Source organism: Syngnathus leptorhynchus, chromosome 7 (genome assembly GCF_054491065.1).
Source record: "Syngnathus leptorhynchus isolate UIUO chromosome 7, UIUO_Slep, whole genome shotgun sequence".
Lineage (NCBI taxonomy): Eukaryota > Metazoa > Chordata > Actinopteri > Syngnathiformes > Syngnathidae > Syngnathus > Syngnathus leptorhynchus.
In genome coordinates, this window is record NC_141201.1 from 12543865 (window position 1) to 12567877 (window position 24013).

The window sequence follows — 24013 nt, forward strand, 5'->3', positions numbered from 1 at the left end:
ATGATTTGAAGTGACACGGATGGTTCATTAAAATTCTTGTTTATATTACATTTATTTGATATATCTAGTCTGACGTCAGCAGCTCACGTGGTTCCGGCGTCAACAGCTGTGTATTTTTCTTTTTTGACTCAGAGGATAAATATTCCGATGGATTTAATGATTTAGAGTGTCACGGATGGTTTGTTAAAATTCTTCTTTATATTACATTTATTTGATACATCTTGTCTGACGTCAGCGGCGCATGTAGTCTTTCCGGGGTCAACAGCTGTGTGTGTGTGTTTTCTTATTTTTTATTATAATTGTTTTTTAAGGGACACAAGACTAAGATTCCGATGGATTTAAAGATTTTGAGTGACATGGATCGTTCGATAAAATTGTTTATATTATTGTTATTTCATACATGGTTTATATATTGTTATATGGGTCTGTGGAAAAATTTGAACTGCAACCCGCCGCTGACGTCAGACTTGTTCACATAAAAAAGGAAGAACTCGATCGATGGCTTTAATGATTTGGAGTGACACATGGTTTGATAAACGTGTTATTTATGTTATAGTTACTTGAATAACTGTTAATGTTACATCAGGCCCGTTCTCAGCTTCTCATTTGTGTTTATGTCACGTTAGCATACCGTATCGTGAGCCTGTTGTTGCTGGTTCATGTCTGTTTTTGGTGTTGGATTTTGTCAAATAAATTTTCCCCAAAATGCGACTTAAACTCCAGAGCGACTTATATATGTTTTTTCCTCTATATTGTGCATTTTATGGCTGATGCAACTTGTATTAATCGACTTTTAATCCGAAAAATACGGTAGTTTACAGAAGTAAATATGGTCAGGCAGTTTTTGCTTGATTTCCTGCAAAGTCTGCAGCAGATCACTAAACTTGGATGAATGTGGTACTCTTGTCTTTATTCTGGGTCAACTCTCAAGCAGACTTGATTGTTTGTAGCGTGTTTGCCGACACCGCTCAGCTGCTACCTGTGTGCTAGCTGGTCGTTGCTTCGCTGGTCCCTATCATCGTTTTCCTGTCCGGGCCGTGCATCATGCATGTTAACAACCCTGCTGGGAGCTCCATGCTGTGACGTCAAACTGGGACTACTTAACATCCGCTCCCTCACTGGCAAGGGACAGCTGCTACAGGGCATCCTTGATTGCAAGTTTGACTTTCTGTGTATGACTGAAATGTGGCAACATCCTGGTTGCTTTTCTCAGTTGAACGAACTATGTCCACCCGGGTTTGTTTATATGTGCAAATCACATGACTTTCTGTGTATGACTGAAACGTGGCAACATCCTGGTGACTTTTCTCAGTTGAACAAATCATGTCCACCCGGGTTTGTTTATATGTGCAAACCACGTCTCACCGGTCGAGGAGGAGGTCTTGCAATACTTCACTGTGAGACTTGGAAGGTCTCATCTGTTTTAGTGCCAGAGACCAGTTCTTTTGAATCTGTGGCTCTGCAACTAAATGGACCCTCACCAATTATTTTAGCTAATATCTACCGCCCACCCAAACCAAATAAGGACTTTCTTTATTAATGAATTCACCACATTCCTCACTCACATCTGCTCACTTTCATCCAACATCATTCTGCTAGGTGACTTAAATATTAGAGAAAGTTACAGCTGGTGCGGGGAACACCAGAGTCCCTTTCTCCATAATTAATACCGTAATTTTCAGACTATAAATCGCTCTGGAGTATAAGTCGCACCAGGCATAAAATGCACAATAAAGTGAAAAACAACATATATAAGTCGCAATGGAGTATAAGTCGCACTTTTGGGGCAAATTTATTTGTCAAAATCCAACACTAAAAACAGACATGAACCAGCAACAACAGGCTAAACCATACGATATGCTAACGTGACATATATACAAACGAGGAGCTGAGAACAGGCCTGACGTAACATTCAGAGTTATTCAAGTCAGTATTACATAAATAACACGTTTACCAAACCATCTGTGTCACTCCAATTCTTTAAATCCATCGATCATGCTTTATGTAAACAATGCCGCGTATGCGCCGCATATGCTCACGTCGGACCCGATGACGTAGGGAGGAAGTGTGGAAGCCGGTGTGTGAGCTGCGGTCAGTCCATAGTGTTGGAATACTACATAGTGTTGGAAAAGAAATAAAATCCTAGTTCACCTCAAACTTCCTTAAACTAAACAGCGACAAAACTGAGGTAGTCCTCATAGGTTCCAAAGCTTCTCTCAATAAACAACCCTATCTTACTCTCACCATTGACACCTCCTCGGTTTCCCCTTCCCCTCAAACAAAGAGTCTGGGTGTCATCCTTGATTAGACCCTATCATTCAGCATCCACATAAACAACACTATCCGTTCCGCTTATTTTCACCTCCGTAACATTAATCGCCTCCGCTCATCACTCACACCATCCAGCGCTGCTATCTTAGACCACTCGTCACCTCTCACTTAGATTACTGCATCCTTTTTGGTCTCCCTCAAAAACTCCTCCATAAATTGCAACTGGTCCAGAATGCTACTGCTCGCATTATCACCGGAACACCTGTCTACCATCATATCACTCCCGTTCTACACCAACTTCACTGGCTCCCCATAAAACAGCGCATTGATTATAAAATTCTCCTCCACACATTCAAGGCCATCCATAACCTTGCTCCTCCATACCTGTCAGACCTCCTTCATGTACACATTCCTACCCGGTCTTTCAGGTCTGCCTCCAGTATCACCCTCACTGTCCCCTCATTTCATCTGTCAACTATGGGGGCCAGAGCCTTCAGTTGCTCTGCCCCTCGCCTCTGGAATTCCCTCCCCCCGGACATCAGAAACATTGACTCCATTAAACTGTTCATATCCCACCTCAAAACCCACCTGTTTAGGCAGGCATTTGTCTAATTCTATTACTCTGCTGCAGAGGTTCTTTGATTTTAGACTTTCTTTTAATTGTGGCTGCTATTTTATGTGTGTCCGGCAACCTTGAGTGCCTTGAAAGGCGCTTTACAAATAAAATGCATTATTATTATTGAAATGTATTATTATTATTATTATAGTATAGAGGCTAATCTTTATCATCTCAGAGGAGCTATCCTAGATGAGATAGAAATGTTTCAGGGAAATGATGCAAATGCAAAAAATGCAAATACACACTGTTACAAAACTAATTTCGTTGTCCCAATTGTCTTTATTTTTTAAATGACAAAACAACCAAATATAAGCCAGTCAGGCAGATGTGAGCAACTCTAAAAACACAAATTCTGCCTTTCATTCATATCTGAAGAGTCCAATAACATTGAACAAACTGTATGAATTACCTTAAATTTACATGAGTTTAATATTATTTTTGCCTCATAAACATTTTAAACAGGAGTTATAAGTAATGCAAAGTTTAAAATTATTTTTGCATCATGTGTCAGGGTTTATAAACTATCTTGATCGTATGATTATGTTGGAATGTAGACTAGAATGATGAACTTTGTTTGAACCTTTTACCTTTCCTTGACCCTGAAAAGTTTAACCATTCAGTTGTTGAGACTTTCCAAATGGTGTGGAAACATCCTTGTTTAGATAGTCATCTAAAATGCTCCACTAGGTTTTATTTCCACGACCTCGTAAAACAATAAACTGGGACCCTCTGCACTGATTGACCAGTTGCTGAGGTGACCACCAAACATGCCAGATGTCACCCCCACCTTGGCCACTCCCACCCCCACCCTTCTTCTCTCAATAAATACTCTCTTGCATGAATCCAACGGCAGACTTTGTTCGAACATTGCTGTACCTACAGTAACGAACAAACTCTCCGCTTGCAAGTGTTCAAAGGGCATACTGTCTCCCGTGTGGTTCTTGCAAAATAAGTTAGAGTCAGAACATCTCCAACAATGGACATTTTAAACAGGAGTTATATGTAATGCAAAGTTGTCTGATATTAATTAAAACTTAAAATAAGTGAATTTTGCTCGTCATTTCCAATATATATCAGAAAGTAATAGTTTGTCACGTCTACAGGTTCATAACATCAGCAGTATTAACATATGACCACTCCGTAATATTTAATATTAAGTAATATTTACTTTTAATTAACTTTTGACTCACAGCCCCGTGAAGAATCGCTGTTGTGATGTCGGTTTAGCTTGGAGCTGCTTCAGCGCGGACACTCCCTGTTAGCTTGTTGTATGTGTTAGCATCTTTAGTCTAATAGTGTCTCTTTAGGTTGAAATCCTTAAACAAGGCAACCGTTTCTTTAGAAATTAGACAAACACAATTGCCTTGATTTTCAGTGAAGTATTGTAATTCCCATTTCTCTTGAAAGCGACGGCCCTCAATGTCAACTTTCCTCGTTTTCTTTGCAGTTGCAATGGCAGAAATGAGCGGAGGGGTGGTGCTGTCACCTTTTGATAATAGGACGAATTACAGTTTCACGTTTCATGATTATTATTATTTTTTTTAATTCAGTTTGACAGTGGAGGCGGGTCATAAATAATTCTAAGACCGAAGCTGCGGGCCGTAGGAAATCTGATCGGGGGCCAGACTTTGGACATTACTGCTTTAGACGGTTGCTGTCTGGTTAAGATTATCATCTTTCTTGCTAAATCCAAAGTGTTTCCATATTTGCATTGTCATTTTATCTATTTTCCCTCATTGCCATGATATATATTTTGTCCTTTCAGTCTCTGGAGCCAACGGTAGATGACGTGTGGGAGTTGATTAAAAACGACATTCACACTTGAATGAAAAAGAATAAATGTACAATATTAGGAATTTTGAGGATACAATAATTTTGTCAATTTTATCTATGCGATTAAATCGATTGAGATCTGACGAAAATTTTGTGTTGATGAGTGGCCACTGCCCAGCAATGATGTGCACTTGTTCAGCGCCGTCCGATGAAGCTAAATTGAAGGGCAGGCACATTGATCAAGTAGATGTCTTGTTAAAACCCTATTTCAGGCTGTCATGAAGAAAAAACAGATGCAGGTCATAAGGGAAAAATGATTTGAGCTGTATTTGCTTGCACTCTCAACATAACCTTAGATTTAAATCAAAATCAATAAAATTACAATAGCATATTTACCTTCCCAGGGCCTGGTTTAGAGCTCGGTAAGCCTGAATCTCATACCACTGATGGCCAGACAGAAGACCTCTACTCTTTGAGTGCTGATCATTGTATTTCATCTTGAGTTCGACCTGTAACACACCGTTATAGGGTAAACTTTGGAACGTCTGTGAGATATGGATAATGGCTCTGTCAAATCTCAGTAAAAGCCCACTCAATTAATTTTGAAAATACATTTATCAACATTTAATCTTTGTTTGGGTTGTCAAAAAAATACAAATATAACTTTAGTCGTAACATGAACCTGAACTTAAAACTATGGATAGTTTCATCTTATCTCACATATACTGTATAGGACAGATGCCAAGACAAATTGAGGGGATGGAAGTGAAGTCATTCCTGTCCAAAAATTACTGGAATCTGTCAATGCTGACAAATAGCATCAACATTTTGAAATGGAGCAATGAAAAGTTCATCTGCCATCTGAGGGGTAGCCATGAAGGGCAAGTGACTGAACAGAGCTATGACTAATCTTGACAGGTACTATTAGTTCGCCCAGAGCAACAAACGGATGTGACAGGTACATAATGTGTATCAAACAAAGTCACTGTAGCATGGCTTGCCTTTTTACAACACTATGACTAAGCACAGGTCAAATACTGAAAGAACCACATAATAGGTACTATGTGCTTGTGGAAAAACACAAAATCACCGTCATTATCAATAGACAGTGGAACACTAGAAACCTATTGAGTTGCGCTTAGGATGTCTTTTATATACCCACTTTGCAGTCTGAATACTGCTGAAAAACAGAATCTGTCCTATCCCGCTCAATCAATCAATCAATCAATCAATCAATCAATCAATCACGCACTCTATCTATCTATCTATCTATCTATCTATCTATCTATCTATCTATCTATCTATCTATCTATCTATCTATCTATCTATCTATCTATCTATCTATCTATCTATCTATCTATCTATCTATCTATCTATCTATCTATCTATCTATCTAAACAAACAAACAAACAAACAAACAAACAAACAAACAAACAAAGCGTCATAAGAAGTCCGGCTAATGATTGTCCACGATAAACCGCATGAGACAGCTGAGCCATTTATAAAAAAATAATAATAATAAAAAAAATAAAATAAAAAAAAATCTAAATCTACAGCTTTTGCACAAAATGCCAGTAGCCCAGGGGGATTTTGTCATCTAAATCCAATCCTGACCCATTGTAGCATTCAGGCTTCTAACAATCCTGGCCTACTCACTGTCATTGCCAATCTAACATGACAGGTAACATATGTGAAAAAGCCAATTCTGGCTTGGAGCAAATCTCAAAAATGTGCACGAAACAACAAGCTAGAAGCGATTAGTTAAAATGTCAAGGGATCACTTGCTTGCTTTGGCCTTGATTCCTGAAACCTGTTCATCCTGAAAAATATATTTGACTATTATAAGCCATGGCTCTCAGCAAAGGACATCTTAAATACTATTTTAAACTGGACTTTGGAGGTGGTGGTTAAATGGGAGGTGAATTTTGAGCTACATGTCTCTCCCTGTGGCAGTTTGCAGCATCACTGAGGTTGCTGGGGCTTTCATCTGTTTCTGAAATGAATTGACATCATTGTGACTCATTAAGATGTGTCTGCTTGAGTGAGCAGGAACATAGGCATTTGTTTAAAAAAAAAACTGCTATTTTATCACATTATTCCTACTCAATAGTCAATTTAGTTCCGTGTTGTCTTTTTTTTTTTTGCAACCCCCCCCCCCCAAACAAAAAACAGCTCCTCGAATCTAGATGTAAATCTGGAAATAAAAGATGTTCTATTGATTATGTATAATTTGAAGTGAATCCCAAATGGTTACTGTCTATGACAAACGTTTGAATAGAGTGTAGATTTATAAAATGAACTCAGAAATCAACAAAGGAATGTCAGCAATTTAAACACAAAAAGTTGACAAAAATTATTTGGAGACCCTTCATCATGCAGTACTGCTAAAACAACAAAGACAAGTGTACATTTAAACTTAAAATCTATACCTTGCTCTATGTGGAAACAGAAACGTTTTTCAGTTCAACTCCAGGTGAGTGAGAGCTCAGGATTTTACGACACTGCACTGGCACTCAGGAAATGTGGTCGTCTTCACGCAAAACACTACCGCTTTTTGTCCATAGGCACCACAATAATCAACAAAAACGGAATCATTTGCGGTGCTACTTTAAAAATATCATGGATTGACAGCGACAGTTCATCACCCACTACCTACCTGGAGATTTTTAATATTTGGAAATGGGATTCCAATAGTGATCACTGCTCTGGCATTGTCGTCTGTGAAGTCCAGTCCTTCACTCACTTTTCCCCGACACACAGCCATGAACAGAGCACCATCTATGGGAACAAAACCGGGAGTGAAAATATGCACCACGAGGGAAGGGTATAGAGCAGCGACCCCCAATCTTTTTAGCATCAGTAGGTGTAGGAAAGAATCCAGTCCATTATTCAAAATAAAAGACCGTTCAAACTCAGATAAATAAAACGGAAATAATGCAAGTTATTCATACTTTCTTGTGTGGTCTGGTACCAAATGATCCATGGACCGGTATCGGTCTACGGCCCAGGGGTTGAAGACCACTGGTATAGAGTACAATAAAAGGAAGTCAATTTAAAATGATTTGGTGCTGCACTCAAAAAGGGGAAAAGGGTAAGTCACCCCCAAAAGATTATTGGCAATAATGTGTCTCTTACAGACATATGGGGTATGTCTACTACTCTAAATATGGCATTCTGATTTTGCCACTTGCTGTTGGGTCACAACCAATCACGACTAAGCTTGAGAAAGCCATTTTCAGTCACTAGCAAGTCGACCAACGAAACATTTAATCAGAAAACTTTGTTTTGAATAGGTGAACTGCACAGTCCAACTAGTCTTTGGGTTGACTTCCACTTTATGTTGAGTGAAATGGAAGATCATTTTAAAGACCTGGAGCTTAGACACCAGACGGTGACAATTTGTATCTTGCTTACAAAAGCTAAAAAGACAGCTCAAATATAAAGCAATGTTTGTTGAAAATTACCTTGAGGGATGAATACAAAAGAAATCTCACCTCTTTTCTCACATGACTTAATTGCATTGTAGTAAGCCTGAAGTAGTTCATCCAAGTCATTCTTGCCACCACCACGAGGCTCTGTTATCACTTCTTTTTGTTTTTCAAGTTTTTCCCAAACGCCTGTGATGTTCCACCGATCCCGCATCTTATCGAGCATCTGAACAAATATATATATCAAAGTCCGCTTTATTATCAATTTCTTCACATGTTAAGACACACAAAGAGATCGAAATTACGTTTCCCACCGTCCCACGGTGACTAGACACAGTACACAACACTTACAATCAAATAGCACAAAGAGTAAAAATGAACAGACAAGAGCAATGGATAAGTAATAAGCAAATAACCCAAATACCTAAACAATAAATAAATAAATAAATAAATAAATAGACAAATAAGAGCAGCAAAATGGAGCAAGCGTGCTAATAGCAGACAGCCAGACCAAAGCGCAAAAGAACAGGACGTTATGCAGCCGAGGGTAGAGGGGGGAGGGAATTCAGGATCCTGACAGCTTGGAGTATGAAGCTGTTTTTTACTCTGGTGGTGCGGGAGCGCGGGCATCTGTACCTCTTCCCAGAGGGCAGAAGTTCAGACAAAGAGTGAGCGGGGTGACTCACATCACACACAATCGCGGTCGCCTTGCGGGTGAGACGGGAGGCGTAAATAAATATATATATATATTTAAGTAACTTAAAGTAAACGTTAAATCATAACAAATCATAACATTCCATTTTCCTGTCCTATATAGTCAGCAACTAATACTTGGAGTCTTTTCTTTGCAACAAATTTGTTTATGTTTGGGGTTAGGTTCTGTGGTGTGGAGATTCTCAGGATGGATTGCAGGTATTCATCAGTGCGGTGACTCCTGTGTGATGTTTTGTTAAGTTTCATCAGAGAACAGGTGCTCGCATAGATATGTGCTGCCAAACATGGACAGGATTCGAGCCACATGTTGGCGGAGCTGTGGCATCGCTTCAGGAAGGAAGCGAGTGAACTGGTTTGGCCCTGCAGTGTCGTATTTTGTCTTCAGTGTCCTGCTACATTACAGTTCTATCACCTCCATCTGCATTTCTACAGGTGCAGTTTCCACACCGACTCCAAATGAGTTGCAAAGCAGCTCGGAGTTACTTTTCTGTGCCTCAAAATCACCGAAGTGCCGTGTGAACTCAGCAAGTTTTTCAACAAAGGTGGCATTTGCGAAAACTGGCACTTTTTTGGTTCAGCATTACTTCGCAACAGGGATAGTGAGACAAGTTGCATTGGTGCATTTGTGTCTCCCATAAGCGCAGTTTCACTTGAAATGCCTTCACTGCATCATGCATATCAGTTATTATGTCCAAGCACATTAATAGACGGGTGAAGGGATGGAAGAAATGTGGCAGAAAAAAGTATACAAGCTATAGGGATAACACATCCTGGAGAGAACTGTGAAAAAAACCCCATTCAAGAATATGGGGGAGATTCACAAAAAGTGGACTGCAGCTAGAGTCATCACTTCAAGAACTACCACGAAGAGACGCATGAAAGACATGGGTTTCAGCTGTCACATTCCTTGTATCAAGCCACTCTTGAACAACAGACAGCGTAAGAAGCATCTCGCTTGGGCTAAGGACAAAAAGGACTGGACTGCTGCTGAGCGGTCCAAAGTTATGTTCTCTGATGAGAGTAAATTTTGCATTTCCTTTGGAAATCATGGTCCCAGAGTCTGGAGGAAGAGCGAAGAAGCACAGAATCCACGTTGCATGAAGTCCAGTGTAAAGTTTCCACTGTCAGCTGTGGGGTGCCATGTCATCTGCCGGTGTTGGCCCACTCTGTTTTCTGAGGTCCAAGGTCAATGCAGCATTTTACCAGTATGTTTTAGAGCACGTAATGCTTCCTGATTCTGACCAACTTTATGGAGATGCAGACTTCACTTGCCAACAGACTTGGCACCTGAACACAGTGCAAAAAACAGCAGTACCTGTTTTAGGACCATGGTATACCTGTCCTTGATTGGCCAGCAAACTCGCCTGACCCCATAGAAAATCTATGAGTTATTGTTAAAGTCCCAATGATCATCGTCACACACACATCTGGGTGTGTGACTGCATTTAACCCATCCTCATGTGATTTTGATCCATCCCCTAGGAGACAGGGGAGCAGTGAGCAGCAGCGGTGCCGCGCTCGGGAATCATTTGGTGATCTAACCCCCCAATTCCATCCCTTAATGCTGAGTGTCAAGCAGGGAGGCAAGGGGTCCCATTTTTATAGTCTTTGGTATGACCCGGCCGGGGTTAAAACCCACAACCTTCCAGTCTCAGGGCGGACACTCACCACTAGGCCAATGAGCTCTACTGTGAAGAAGAAGATGCACTTTGCTAGACCCAACAATCCAGAGGAGCTGAAGGCGACAATCAGAGCAAACTGGGCTCTTATAACACCTGAGCAGTGCCACGCTGCATTAATGCAGTAATTGAGGTATAAGGAGCACCGACCAAGTGCTGTACATGAAAATGTAATGTCATGCAAATATGTTTATAGAACTCTTTTATTATTAGAACTTTATTATAACTAGGTACAAGCGTACATACTGTAAATATATTTTTAGAACTTTTTAGAACAACTATAACAAGGTACATTACTGTAAATATGTTTTTAGAACTCACAACCTTTTTATAAAAAAGTGTACGTACTGCAATTGTGTGGACACTCCCTGCCTTCTGGTGGCGTATGGGCAACTTTTGTGCCATAATTCCTCAATTTAGAAGGTTTATTTTGAAGTTGTGATTTTTTTTTTATTTGGAAAAAAACAAACCGCGATGTATTGAGGGATTACTGTATACCCATTCTCCTACTGGCTTTGAAAGCCTCTGTTTTCAGGATAAAGTTTTTTTTTGGCCAGTGTTGGGGTCTAGCTTTAATTTGATACAAGCGTTGTATACATCAACAGACCGCGGCTTGCCCTTGGTTGTCAACAATTGCACTGCATCATGGGATTTGTAGTGTGTTAAGTTCATCCATGGATTTGCACAGACAGCGGTGGTAGCGTTCCGTTAGTAGAGCTGGACAGTGGAGCCACAGGTGATTCAGTCTCCTCGTTACAAGCAGCAGCGATCCGAGTTGGATTTCCCCATATGGTGGAGCCAACGACGGAGCAGGGGATGGTGTCCACTACGGAAACGAATCAGATCCGTGCGATCTCCTTTCAGCAGGGCAAGTTCTTCTTCAGTGACTTTTATGGTGTATGTCTGCAAGAGGCGGGGGCGGGAGAAGGGGGAGGGCGATATTCACGCTGGATGATGGCGTGTCTCGTGGCTGCATCGGGGGGAGTGGGAGGTTGGTCGTCGTTCGAACCAAGTTTAACTTGCGAGTCCGCCAGGTCGTTCCCACGTAGGTGACAGTGGCCCGGGATCCACAGTCATTGGAGTCGCTTGGACGGAGGGAGAAGGGTTAGATCACCCTGAAGCCTCTGAATAGTCGGGTCTTGCGTATGGGGGTTTCCCATGGCTAGAACTAGCGATTTACAATCAGTTAGGATAATTCATGTTTGCTAGTTGGGTGCTGTCATCAGCCAGGAGAGTGCCTCAGTGAGTGCCACTTTTTCGGAGTAATAGGAGCTGCTTTGAGCGCCTGTGGCACCATGCCATTGATGGATGATGAAGTCCTCCTTGAAGACGACAAACCCTGCACCGCCCATCCGTGGTGCCTTCTTTGGTGGATCCGTCAGTGAAGATCTGATTTGCCTACATTTATGATCAGCTCTTTGGCCCTAGCTCTTTGTATGCTGACTGGCATTTGCTATAAAACTTGAGTAAAAACAGCTAGAGTGAGGAGGTAAAAGCCAGGGTGGTAAGGGTTGAGAAGAATATGTACAGGGAAGGTAGAGGTTAAGGGCAGTAAGACCCCCGGGGGCGAGTCGTTGAGTGCCAGTCTGACTTCTTTTGCAGCCGCATTTTAAGGTTTTCGTGAATGTGGTATCGGGGGTCTGTAGGGGGCAGCTGGTTCCACCTGTCAGCTTTCAGAAGGAAATGCACTTTTAGACGGGATAAGAGCGGTGTAAGATGAACCTCGTGCAGGACTGCTTTGATTGGGGTTGACCAGACATGGTGGGTTATAGCGCAGGCTGCTTCCATTTGGTCTGTTTCAAGGGACTTGAGGTGGGTTGGAGCCAGCCCGAGGGCCCATGCGGGTGCGGCATATTCTGCAAGGCTTCTTTGGGTGGCAATATACACCATTCTGAGGTCGTTCGGTTGCCATCCCCACGAGGTGCCACTGAGCTTGCAGAGGACGTTAGACCGTTTTGACATTACTTGTCAGACCTTTTTTGCGTGCTCCGTAAACGTGAGTTGTCGGTCGAAGGAAACACTAAGGAAGCGTTTGGACGGGGTTATGTTTGAGCATGGCGCCATTTATGGAAATATTTGGTTTCCAGTTGGCCTCAGCTGAGTCCAAGTTGAAAAACGACACCTCACACTTGGCTGTGTTAAGTTTTAAGTGTGCTTTAGTACTCCACCGCCAGACTTTTTCTACCTCAGACTGCAGTCTTCTTTCCACCTCCTCTTTGTTCCGTCCCCGGCAAGCAAGAGCCAAATCGTCCGCATAGGCGCTGACAAGAGTGGATTCATTAAACTTGCCGAGGAGGTCATTAATATAGATGATGAATAGGAGATGCAACAGGACCGAGCCTTGCGGAAGTCCTTCTTTGAAGGTTCTGCTCCTTCCTTTGGTGGCGTTCATCTTGACTTTGGCTGTATGGTTAGTGAGCCAGGAGGCGGTCCATTTGATGAAGCAAAAGGTCTGCCATTTTTTGAAGGAGACCTGTTCTCCAGACCTGATCATACACTTTGCTGAAGTCGAATAATGTTGCAATCGTACACTGGCGCTGTGTTGACTGAAAGCTGTCGGAGATGAACTGCGACAGCCGAAGGGTCTAGTCCGTCATACTCCTTCCCTTTCTAAAACCGGCCTGCCAATGACTGAGGAGCCGTTTGTCTTCCAGCCACCATGCAAGACAGTTGGCGATGAGCCGCTCCATCGTTTTGCTGAGCGTAGAGGTGAGAGCGATGGATCTGTAGTTTCCAACGTCCTGTGGTGCTTTCCTTTTTTGAGGAAGGGTATGATGGTAGCCACGTGCCTAACTTGCGGGCACCAGCTCACTAGCCAACTGGTAATGACGATGTGGAGCAGTTCAGGGAGAAGAGCTTCCAGGAGGTTTATCAGAAGGTCTGGAGTAATGCTATCAGGTCCAGCTGCCTTGCCTGCTTGGAGTTGATTTAGCGCGGCCTGTAGCTCATTGACGGTGAACGGGAGCTCGAGTACTTGTCGCGGTGAACCGAGTAAGCTGGGGGTTGTCGTTCGAAGATTATGCACCGCTCTTCTACTTGGTTTGTCACTTTTGCATCCGCTGACCGAGGCATACTCTGATAAATGCAGTGGTTTTGGCGCCATCACTGACATATTCTTATAGACCAGTGTCTCACCAAAGTGTTGCGTTTTGTTGCCTGAGAGGGACTTTACGAGGGACCACGCTTGTCCCATAGATTTAGTCTCGGCAATCTTGGTTGGTGAGCATGCCATGCATTTCTCTTTGCTTCATCAGTTTCTTCCTTGACACATTTACAAAGGTTAAGCCATTCTTTCCCGTTATGTAGATTTCGGTGCAGTCTATTCCTCTCGTGGATGAGGTCTTTCAGGTCCTGTCAGCCAAGGGAGCTCCTTCTGGCTGGTAACTTTAGCTGGTATTGCCAGAGCGGCTCCCTCCTTCATATGCTGGACTAGGAGTTGCAGTTTTACCGGCCGGGGCTGCGGCAGCAGAGATCAGTTGTACTGTCGCTGGTGCTTGGGTGGTGGATGAGGATGGTTGTGATAAAAGGTTTTGTGGTGATAAGAGTGGTGGGATTTGTTGGGGCAGTTAGAGCAGGAGGTGGGGGAAATGGTGGAGGGGAAAGAGATTGTGCAGACACAGCATTTACCTTTCGGTCCCATGTAGACTGAACACGTAAGTGACAGCACGACGGCATTTCCAGAGCAGGATCCGCAGAGAAAGCCTTGATGACTCTTTCTGTGCACGGGTCAGGTCGCTACAGGTCCTGTGGAAACTCCGTCGGAAAGCGGTGTAGACTAGCAGGATGAAGTCACGACAGATCGTCTTAGAGCAGCCAAGGCAAGTAGGGCCCGGGTTCTCCGCGACGTCGCCCGCCCTTAGGAGGAGTTGCCGGAGATGTGGGGCAGGACGGACAGCTCCGGCTGGAAGAAAAACAAAGACAAGCGTGTTCCTCGGCGACATCTCTGGGTGGTTTCATTGGATTCGTAGACCGCGGGGGGCGGCCTCCTGAGAGACACCTCGTGAAGGTTCTAACGATCGTCTCTCATGGCTGCTGTTGAAACTGATGGGCAGCGGCTGGTGGCTGCGGCTGGAACTGAGGGGCAGCGGCAATTGGTGGTGGCTGGAGCTGATGGGCAGCGACTGGTGGCTGCGGCTGGAACCAATGGGCAGTGACTGGCGGTGGCTGCTGGAGCCGATGGGCAGTGACTGGCGGTGGCTGCTGGAGGTGATGGGCAGTGACTGCGGCTGCTGCTGGAGCTCATGGACGACGGCTGCTGGAGGTGACGGGTGGCGTCTGGTGGCTGCTGGAGCTGAGGGGCAGTGACTGATGGCGGCTGTTGCTGGAGCTGATGGGCGGCTACTGGTGGCTGCTGGAGCTGATGGGTGACGACTGATGGTGGCTGGGGCTAAAGGGCGGCGACTGATGGCTGCTTTTGGAGCTGATGGGCAGTGACTGATGGCTGTTGCTGGGCCTGATAGGCAGCACTGATGGTTGATGTTGGAGCTGATGGCCAGCGAACAATGGCAGCTGCTGGACCTAATGGGCAGCGACTGGTGGCAGCTGCCAGAGCTGAGAGAAGTTTCTGGAGCCGATGGGCAGCAACCGATTGCGGCTTAAGGTGATGGGCAGTGACTAGAACCTGGCACTAACATCACACTTGGTACAAAAATCCCTTCAAGTTAATTGCGCTTTAAAAATGTCTTAGTTGCACCCCTACAAATTTTCAACGAAATTTAAACATTCACCAAGATCAACTGGAACCTGGCACTCACATCACGCTTGTCACAGAAATCCCTACAAGTTAATTGCACTTTAAAAATCGCTTAGTTACACCCCCCTCCTACATCCCAAAACATGCTTGGTAGGCCAATTGAGCACTCCAAATTGTCCCTAGGTGTGAGTCCAAGTGCGAATGGTTGTTTGTCTCTGTGTCCCCTGCGATTGTCTGGCAACCAGTTCAGGGTGTCAACTGCCTACGGCCCAATGACGGCTGGGAAAGGCTCCAGCACGCCCGTGACCCCCCGTGGGGACAAGGCGGTACAGAAAATGGATGGATGGATATTGTTACAATATCCGCACAAGACTGTTATGAACCTTTATTGTAGTTTTATAAATTTTATTGCTTCTCAAACACGTTTTTTTGTATTTATAAAATCTTGTAGATTTTTTAAAAGTGAATCTGACTTTCAGAAGCATTCTTATGTATTTAAAAAAATAAGAAAATAAATAGGAGTACCGTAATTTTCAGACTATAAGTCGCGGTTTTTTTCATACTTTAGGTGTGTGTGTGTGGGGGGGGGCGACTCATACTCAGGAGCGACTTATGTGATTTTTTTCACAAATTCACAAAATTCAAAAATCCGCGAAGTACATGAACCGTGATGTAGTAAGGGATTACTGTCATTTGAACTGCAAGTGACGTCACCGGTGCCGCGCGTCGATTGTTTACATAAAGGACAAAGGATACGATCACGGGATGATGAAGATGAGGAAGGGCCCCACGTTTGAAGGATTTAATGATTTGGAGTGACACAAGGTTTGAAAAACGTATTTATGTTATAGTTATTTGATATATTTTATTTAGTGTAGCAACTTGTACATGTTTTTATCGTTACAGTTCAGTAGTTGTTGGCTCGTTGAACTCGTTTTGTTAAATAAAGAGCCGTTTACCAAACCCACGTCTTTCCTGGTACTTTGTTAACGCTACAATATAGTTATATACTAGATATGTGCGGAGCGCGCGCGGCGTTGTTGACATAAAGGACGAGGAATTTGATCGATGGATTTAATGATTAGGAGTGACACAGATGGTTTGATAATATTGTTGTTATGATAGTTATTTGAAATATACTTTATATATCGTTATATGGGTCTGTGGAATAATTAGAAATGCAATTTACGAGTTCGATGTCAGCGGTGCGGCGCATATGCGGCTCATACGCGGCATTGTTTACATGAAGGACGATCGATGGATTTAATGAATTGGAGTGACACAGATGGTTTGATAAACGTGTTCTTTATGTAATACTTGTTTGAATAACTCTGAATGTTGCATCAGGCCCGTTCTCAGCTCCTCGTTTGTGTATATGTCACGTTAGCATACCGTATCGTTTAGCCTGTTGTTGCTGGTTCATGTCTGTTCTTGGTGTCGGATTTTGACAAATAAATTTGCTCCAAAAGTGCGACTTTTACTCCGGTGCGACTTATATATGTTTTCTTTCCATTTTACTGTGCATTTTATGGCTGGTGCGACTTATACTCCGGAGCGACTTATAGTCCGAAAATTACGGAAAATTTATTGTTACAATATTCACACAAGCCTTTTATGAACCTTTTTTGAAGTGTAAATGTATCTCGGTCCTCTCTGCTCTTGCGTGCTGTAAAGGTGTCACGGCTCCGCTCTGCTCTCGTGGTGCTGACCGGCTGACGCACCCCTGCAGCCCAGCGCGAGGGCATGCGCACATTGCTCAGAGGCACACCCCACGCTATTCGTGCTCATTTCCGGATGCTGTCTCAAATCCTGGACGGAGGTGTGTTTTTCCTACGTGCGCGGTTGCGCTCACTGCTGTTGTCCCGACTGTTTCTGCACAGCAGTAAATTATTCCTTCGTGCGTGGCTGTGTCACGTCTCTGCTCTCGCCCTGCCGGACACGCCCTCCTCGCTAGACCTCTAAGGCGTGCGTCGCCAATACGGAACTGCTGATTTGTCTGTTTTGACACACACGCCTGCCACCTGATTCTCGTTTGCCTGACCCGCTGTGTTACGAGAGGCCTGCACGATGTGAGCCCGCTGACCACCTCATCAATTTTAAGTGTAGACGTGCAACGGCTCCGCTCTGCTCTTGCCGTGCTGACCAGCTGAAGCGCCCCCCCGCAGCCTAACGCGAGGGCATCCGCACAAGACTTTTATAATGTTAAACACTTTATTATACTTTAAACACTTTTTAAATAGCTTTAAAAAGCTTGCTATGCCCTTCTGCTTCAATGATGAACAACGCGAGCTCGCTGACTGGCTCGTCAGCCTTCCTCGTAGTCCTTTTCTGCCGGCATTTCAGACCTCCTTGTTTCCTTTAAACTTTCCCCAAACAAAGAGCCCATGTTGCATTTGGTTGTCCTGCCTCATTTGTGATAACAAAATGAAGCGCAAATCAGAGATGCTGCTGATTCTGCAGACACAAACAAAGTGGAGTGGATATGAAGCAGGAGACTGAGATAAACCCTAGTTAGAGTTGCTCTAAGCCAGGGGTGGCAAACATTTTTTTCGCGGGCCGCATTGTAGTCAAAGCTTCTTTCGGACGGCCATTATGACTGTCAACCCAAATAAATGTATGAGCACCTCATATTATATGCAGTAAAAGCTACAAAACAAACTGACAAATAACACGTTTTCAAATTAGACGAATAATAACTGGTCAAATATATATATATATATATATATATATATATATATATATATAAAGATATTAAAAGTGAAGACAATTTGCAATTCTAGTAATTACACACAAATTTGATGCACAATTTGTATTTGCGGGCCACATAAAATGATGAGGCGGGCCGTATCTGGCGCCCGGGCCTTGAGTTTGACATCTGTGCTCTAAGCCAATCATTGGCAAGGATACAGATCAACATGTTCCCATTTGTCTTTTACCAGCCAATAGTGTGCTGTAAAGTCATATGGGCGAACAAAGCTCCAAGCAAAACGCAGCGATGTATCGAATATATCCGCAATATGTGTTTTCAGAAAAATCCGTGATGCACCGAGGCCGTGATAAGTGAATCGCGAAGTAGCGATGGATTACTGTACACTTTCGGGTCATGTATTTTCGCCATACATATTAACAGTAATGACAGTGATTGAAATGACTGACAGAATATGTATTGTAAAGTGTCCTCCTGGGTCACTTTTGTGACCAATTATCATTTCTAAATAATTTTCTTTTAACACTAGAACCCTGGTGGCCTTTTCTGACTTGCGTGCTTCCCACAACTACTTGGCCCACTGGCTTTTCCTAAACTTTGTATCATTAGCAGTCCTATGAGACGCTTGTAAAATGACAAAATCACATTTAAATGTTATAGTCAATAAAGTAGCTTTTCTCTTAACCCCTTGGTATTAAGGGTGAAGAGAGAGGGACATGGTGAAGGTTAAAATAAGGAAATTAAAACCCATCCATCCATCCATCCATCCATCCATCCATCCATCCATCCATCCATCCATCTTCTTCCGCTTATCCTGGGTCGGGTCGCGGGGGCAGCAGCTTTAGGAGGGACTCCCAGACTTCCCTCTCCCCAGCCACTTCATCCAGCTCATCCCGGGGGATCCCCAGGCCAGCCGAGACACATAGTCTCTCCAGCGCATCCTGGGTCGTCCCCGGGGTCTCCTACCTGGGACATGCCCGGAACACTTCCCCAGGGAGGCTTCCAGGAGGCATCCTGATAAGATGCCCGAGCCACATTCTCTGGCTCCTCTCAATGTGGGGGAGCAGCGGCTCTACTCCGAGTCTCTCCCGGATGACCGAGCTTCTCACCCTATCTCTAAGGGAGAGCCTGGACCCTTTTCCGACCGAGGACCATGGACTTGGAGGTGCTGACCCTCATCCCGACCGCTTCACACTCTGCTGCAAACCGCTCCAGTGAGAGCTGGAGATCACGGCCTGAAGAAGCCAACAGCACCACGTCATCTGCAAAAAGCAGACACGATGCTGAGGTCCCCAAACCAGACCCCCTCAACGCCTCGACGGCGCCTAGAAATTCTGTCCATAAAAATTATGAACAGAATCTGTGACAAAGGACAGCCTTGGCGGAGTCCAACCCTCACTGGGAACGAATCCGACTTACTGCCGGAAATGCGGACCAAACTCTGGCATCGGTGATACAGGGACCGAATCACCCTTATCAGTTGGCTCGGCACCCCGTACTCCCGAAGCACCCTCCACAGAACCTCCTGAGGGACATGGTTGAACGCCTTCTCCAAGTCCACAAAACACACGTGGACTGGTTGGGCACACTCCCATGCACCCTCGAGGATCCTGCCGAGGGTGTAGAGCTGGTCCACTGTTCCACGGCCAGGACGAAAGCCACACTGCTCCTCCTGAATCCGAGGCTCGACCTCCTGACGGATCCTCCTCTCCAGCACCCCTGAATAGATCTTACTAGGGAGGCTGAGGAGTATGATTCCCTTGTAATTGGAACACACCCTCCGGCCCCCCTTCTTAAAGGGGGACCCCAGTCTGCCAATCCAGAGGCACCGTCCCCAATGTCCACGCAATGCTCTAGAGGCGTGTCAGCCATGACAGCCCCACAACATCCAGAGCTTTTAAGAACTTCAGGCGGATCTCATCCACCCCCGGGGCCTTGCCACGTAGGAGTTTTTTAACTACCTCAGTGACTTTGATCCCAGAGATTGGAGAGTCCGCCTCAGAGTCTCCAGGCCCTGCTTCCACAATGGAAGGCGTGTCGTTGGAATTGATGAGGTCTTCGAAGTATTCTCCCCACTGACTCACGACGTCCCGAGTTGAGGTCAACAGCAAGCCATCTCCACTGTAAACAGTGTTGACTGCGCACTGCTTCCTCCTCCCGAGACAGCGGATGGTGGACCAGAATTTCTTTGAAGCCGTCTGGAAGTCATTCTCCATGGCCTCGCCAAACTCCTCCCACGCCCGGGTTTTTGCCTCAGCAAACGCCGTAGCAACGTTCCGCTTGGCCATCCGGTACCTGTCAGCCCCCTCTGGAGTCCCGCAGGCCAAAATGGCCCGATAGGACTTCTTCTTCAGCTTGACGGCATCCCTTACCGCCGGTGTTCACCAGCGGGTCCGAGGATTGCCGCCACGACAGGCACCAACGACCTTACGGCCACAGCTCCGGTCGGCTGCCTCAACAATGGAGGCGCGGAACATGGTCTACTCGGACTCAATGTCCCCCGCCTCCCCCTGAACATGGGAAAAGCTCTGCCGGAAGTGGGAGTTGAAGCTCTCCCGTTCCTCCCAATCACGCCCTTCCAGGTCTCACTGTCATTGCCCACGTGAGCATTGAAGTCACCCAGTAGAACGATGGAGTCCCCAGAAGGAGCGCTCTCCAGCACTTCCTCCAGGGACTCCAAGAAGGATGTGTACTCTGAGCTATTGTTCGGTGCATAGACACAAACAACAGTCAGGACCCGTCACCCCACCCAAAGGCGGAGGGAGGCTACCCTCTCGCTCATCGGGGTGAACCCCAATGTGCAGGCACCCAGCTGGGGGGCAATAAGTATGCCCACACCTGCTCGACGCCTCTCACCGTGAGCAACTCCAGAGTGGAAGAGAGCCCAGCCCCTCTCAAGAGGGCTTGTACCAGAGCCCAAATTATGTGTGGAGGCAAGTCCGACTATGTCTAGTCGGAACTTTTCTGCCTCACACACCAGCTCAGGCACCTTTCCAGCCAGAGAGGTGACATTCCATGTCCCTAGAGCCAGCCTCTGCAGCCGGGGATCAGACCGCCAAGGTCCCCCGCCTTTGGCCGACTATGTGTGGAGGCAAGTCCGACTATGTCTAGTCAAAACCTTTCTGCCTCATACAGCAGCCCGGGCTCCTTTCCAGCCAGAGAGGTGACATTCCATGTCCCTAGAAGCAGCCTCTGCAGCCGGGGATCGGACCACCAAGGTCCCCGCCTTTGGTCGCCGCCCAGATCACTTTGCACCCGACCTCTTTGGCCCCTCCTACAGGTGGTGAGCCCATGGGAAGGAGGACCCACGTTTTCTTTTTAGGCTATGCCCGGCCGGGCATCATGGGCGAAGGCCGGCCACCAGGTGCTCGCCTTCGAGCCCCATCTCCAGGCCTGGCTCGAGAGGGGTGCCCCGGTGACCCGCGTCCGGGCGAGGGAAAACGAAGTTCATTTTTGTTTGTCATCATGAGGGGCTTTGGTGAGCCGTGCTTTGTCTGGCCCCTCACCTAGGACCCTTTTGCCATGGGTGACCCTACCAGGGGCATGAAGCCCCAGACAACATGGCTCCTAGGATCATAGGGGCACGCAAACCCCTCCACCACGATAAGGTGACGACTCACGGTACTTTAGATGACTAACTAAGGAAGAATGTTTCAAATCATTTGGAAATTAAAAACAAGAGAGCCAAATGGATTTGCCATCGGAGTGGCAGAGCACAAACTTTAGGGTGTAGCATCGAGAGTGAGGTCTGTAACCCGTCTAAACGACAAAAAATACTCTGCCAGAGTGGCTTGTATTTGGTTATTTTGTCATTTGAAAAAACAAAGACAATTGTGACAATGAAATTTGTTTTATAACAGTGTACAGTGTAACAGTTGTTTTATAACAATTTTCGTCGTTAGAAAATGTCCCAAAAAACTATTGGCCCCCGGGCCTCTTCACTTTATCAAATCTGGCTCTCCTTGCAATAGGTTTGGACACCCCTGTCTTAAGTGGACTGGGAACCAATGCAAGTTGGCTAGTAATATGATCAAACTTTCTCTTCCTTGTGAGCAGTCTAGTTGCAGAATTTTGTACCAACTGTAGACTTTTAATACTAGACCTAGTAAGAACAGAGAACAACACATTAAAGTAATTAAGGCGCAACGTAACGAACGCATGTATAATAATTTCTGCATCACGGGTTGAAAGGAGGCGGCTCAGTGACGCACTGCGTAGCACGTCTGCCTCACAGTTAGGAGGGTGCGGGTTTGACTCCACCTCCGGCCCTCCCTGTGTTGAGTTTGCATGTTCTCCCCGTGTCCGCGTGGGTTTTCTCCGGGCACTTTGGTTTCCTACAACATCCTAAAAACATGCTTAGTAGGCCGAAAGGTGTGAGTGGGAGTGTGGATGGTTAGTCGTCTGCGATTGGCTGGCAACCAGTCCAGGGTGTCCTCCGCCTGCTGCCCGATGACGGCTGGGATAGGCTTTACCACTCCCACGACCCCCGTGGGGACAAAGCAGTAAAGAAAATGGATGGATGGATGGATGGATGGATGGATGGATGGATGGATGGATGGATGGATGGGTTGAAAGGATTGGACATACCTTAGCAATATTACAGAGGGGAAAAAAACGCAGTTTTTAGTTACCGTATTTTCTGGACTATAATTTTTTTTATAGGGTGGGATTTATACTCTGGAGCAACTTATGTGTAAAATCAATAACACATTATTACATAATTTAATATGTTATTTTCACACTAAAGCGCAAGAGGGCCCTCAAGGCCTGTGTTGGCAACTGACGAGTCTGACGTGACATACAAAAGAAAGCGCCGCAACTTCTACCTCCGGAGTTAGCGGAGTTCTTTAAAAATGACACACAGGATAACAATTTCATTGGATTTAGTGATTTGGAGTGACAAGGGTGGTTTGGTTAGTATGTTTGCATGTTATTTATGCTATAGTTATCTGAACAACTCTTAATATGTTATGTTAACATACCAGGCACGTTCTCAGTTCATTGTTTGTTATGGAACATTAGCATACCATAAAATTGTCCAGTTGGTTGTTGTCTTTATTCCATTTTTATTTTATGTCTGTTTTTGGTGTTGGATTTCATTAAATAAATTTCTCCCAAAATGCGATTTATACTCCAGTGTGTCTTTTCCTTCTTTATTAAGCATTTTATGGCTGGTGCGACATGTACTCTGCAGCGATTTATAATTCAGAAAATACGGTATGTTTTATTGTGTTTTTGATAAGAGAGAGTTTGGTTCTATATTAAACAGAGATTCGTTACAGTATCACTTTGGGTAATTTATCTAGCTTGATAGCGGTTTCCTTAAATAGGTGCTGATTACGTGCAGGACCAATTATCAATATCTCGGTTTTATCTGGTTTAGGAAGTAGGAAATTGAGAGACATCCGTTGTTTAATCTCAGCAAGACACACTTTAGGATTACAACAATCCCGCGGATTTGTCATTTCTAACAGCAAATATAATTGGGTGTCATCAGCATAACAATGAAAACTAATATATTTACGTATAATGTCCCCATGCGTAATCATAAAAATGCTAAACAGTATAATAGGTCCAACTACAGATCAGCATCTTCGTGACACCACATGTAACATTCATGAACTCAGAGGTCGTGTTGCCATGGACTTTGCAGTGGGTCCTCTCAGAGAGACAAAAACTAAACGAAGAAAGTGCCGCCGTTGAAATACCAACAAAGGTTTCAAGACGATCTAATAATATGTTGTGATCGACAGTGTCAAAGGCAGCACTAAAATGGAGTCATAATAGTAAAAATGAGGTGTTTGAGCCCATATCCAGGGATGAGCAATGTTAGCCTCAGCGACTTGCGAGCATTCACCCGCCCACCCGGCATCTTTTGGCACATCTCAAGGCAAAATTAGTTAAGCCGTGAGTACGGAAATCAGCTTGCCTCTGTAAACCTAACTCACTGGCAGCAGTGATCCTCCTTATTTTCGGCAGCATTTTGGCGCTACTTTCGTCACATAATTTCCACTTGTTAACTTACGTGGAGAACAAAGTGCTTTTACACCACCACAATGTGAATTTGCGACTGGGTTTTCATCACTTGTAGACGAGTTATTTTGTTAGATAGATCTAGGGCCTACTCAG

At 44.8% G+C, this 24013-nt stretch overlaps 1 protein-coding gene across 2 annotated transcripts in view; it reads right to left on the reverse strand.

Annotated features, from left to right (window-relative positions):
* Window positions 1-24013, reverse strand: part of brip1 (BRCA1 interacting helicase 1) — a 129910-nt gene that overhangs the window by 21927 nt on the left and 83970 nt on the right. For both annotated transcript variants that reach the window (XM_085915845.1, XM_085915844.1), the window contains exons 12-14: window positions 8158-8317; window positions 7320-7441; window positions 5060-5172 (exon numbers count right to left, since the gene is read on the reverse strand). In XM_085915845.1, the coding sequence (XP_085771971.1) occupies window positions 5060-5172; window positions 7320-7441; window positions 8158-8317 (395 nt within the window). The remainder of the gene's footprint in view (window positions 1-5059; window positions 5173-7319; window positions 7442-8157; window positions 8318-24013) is intronic.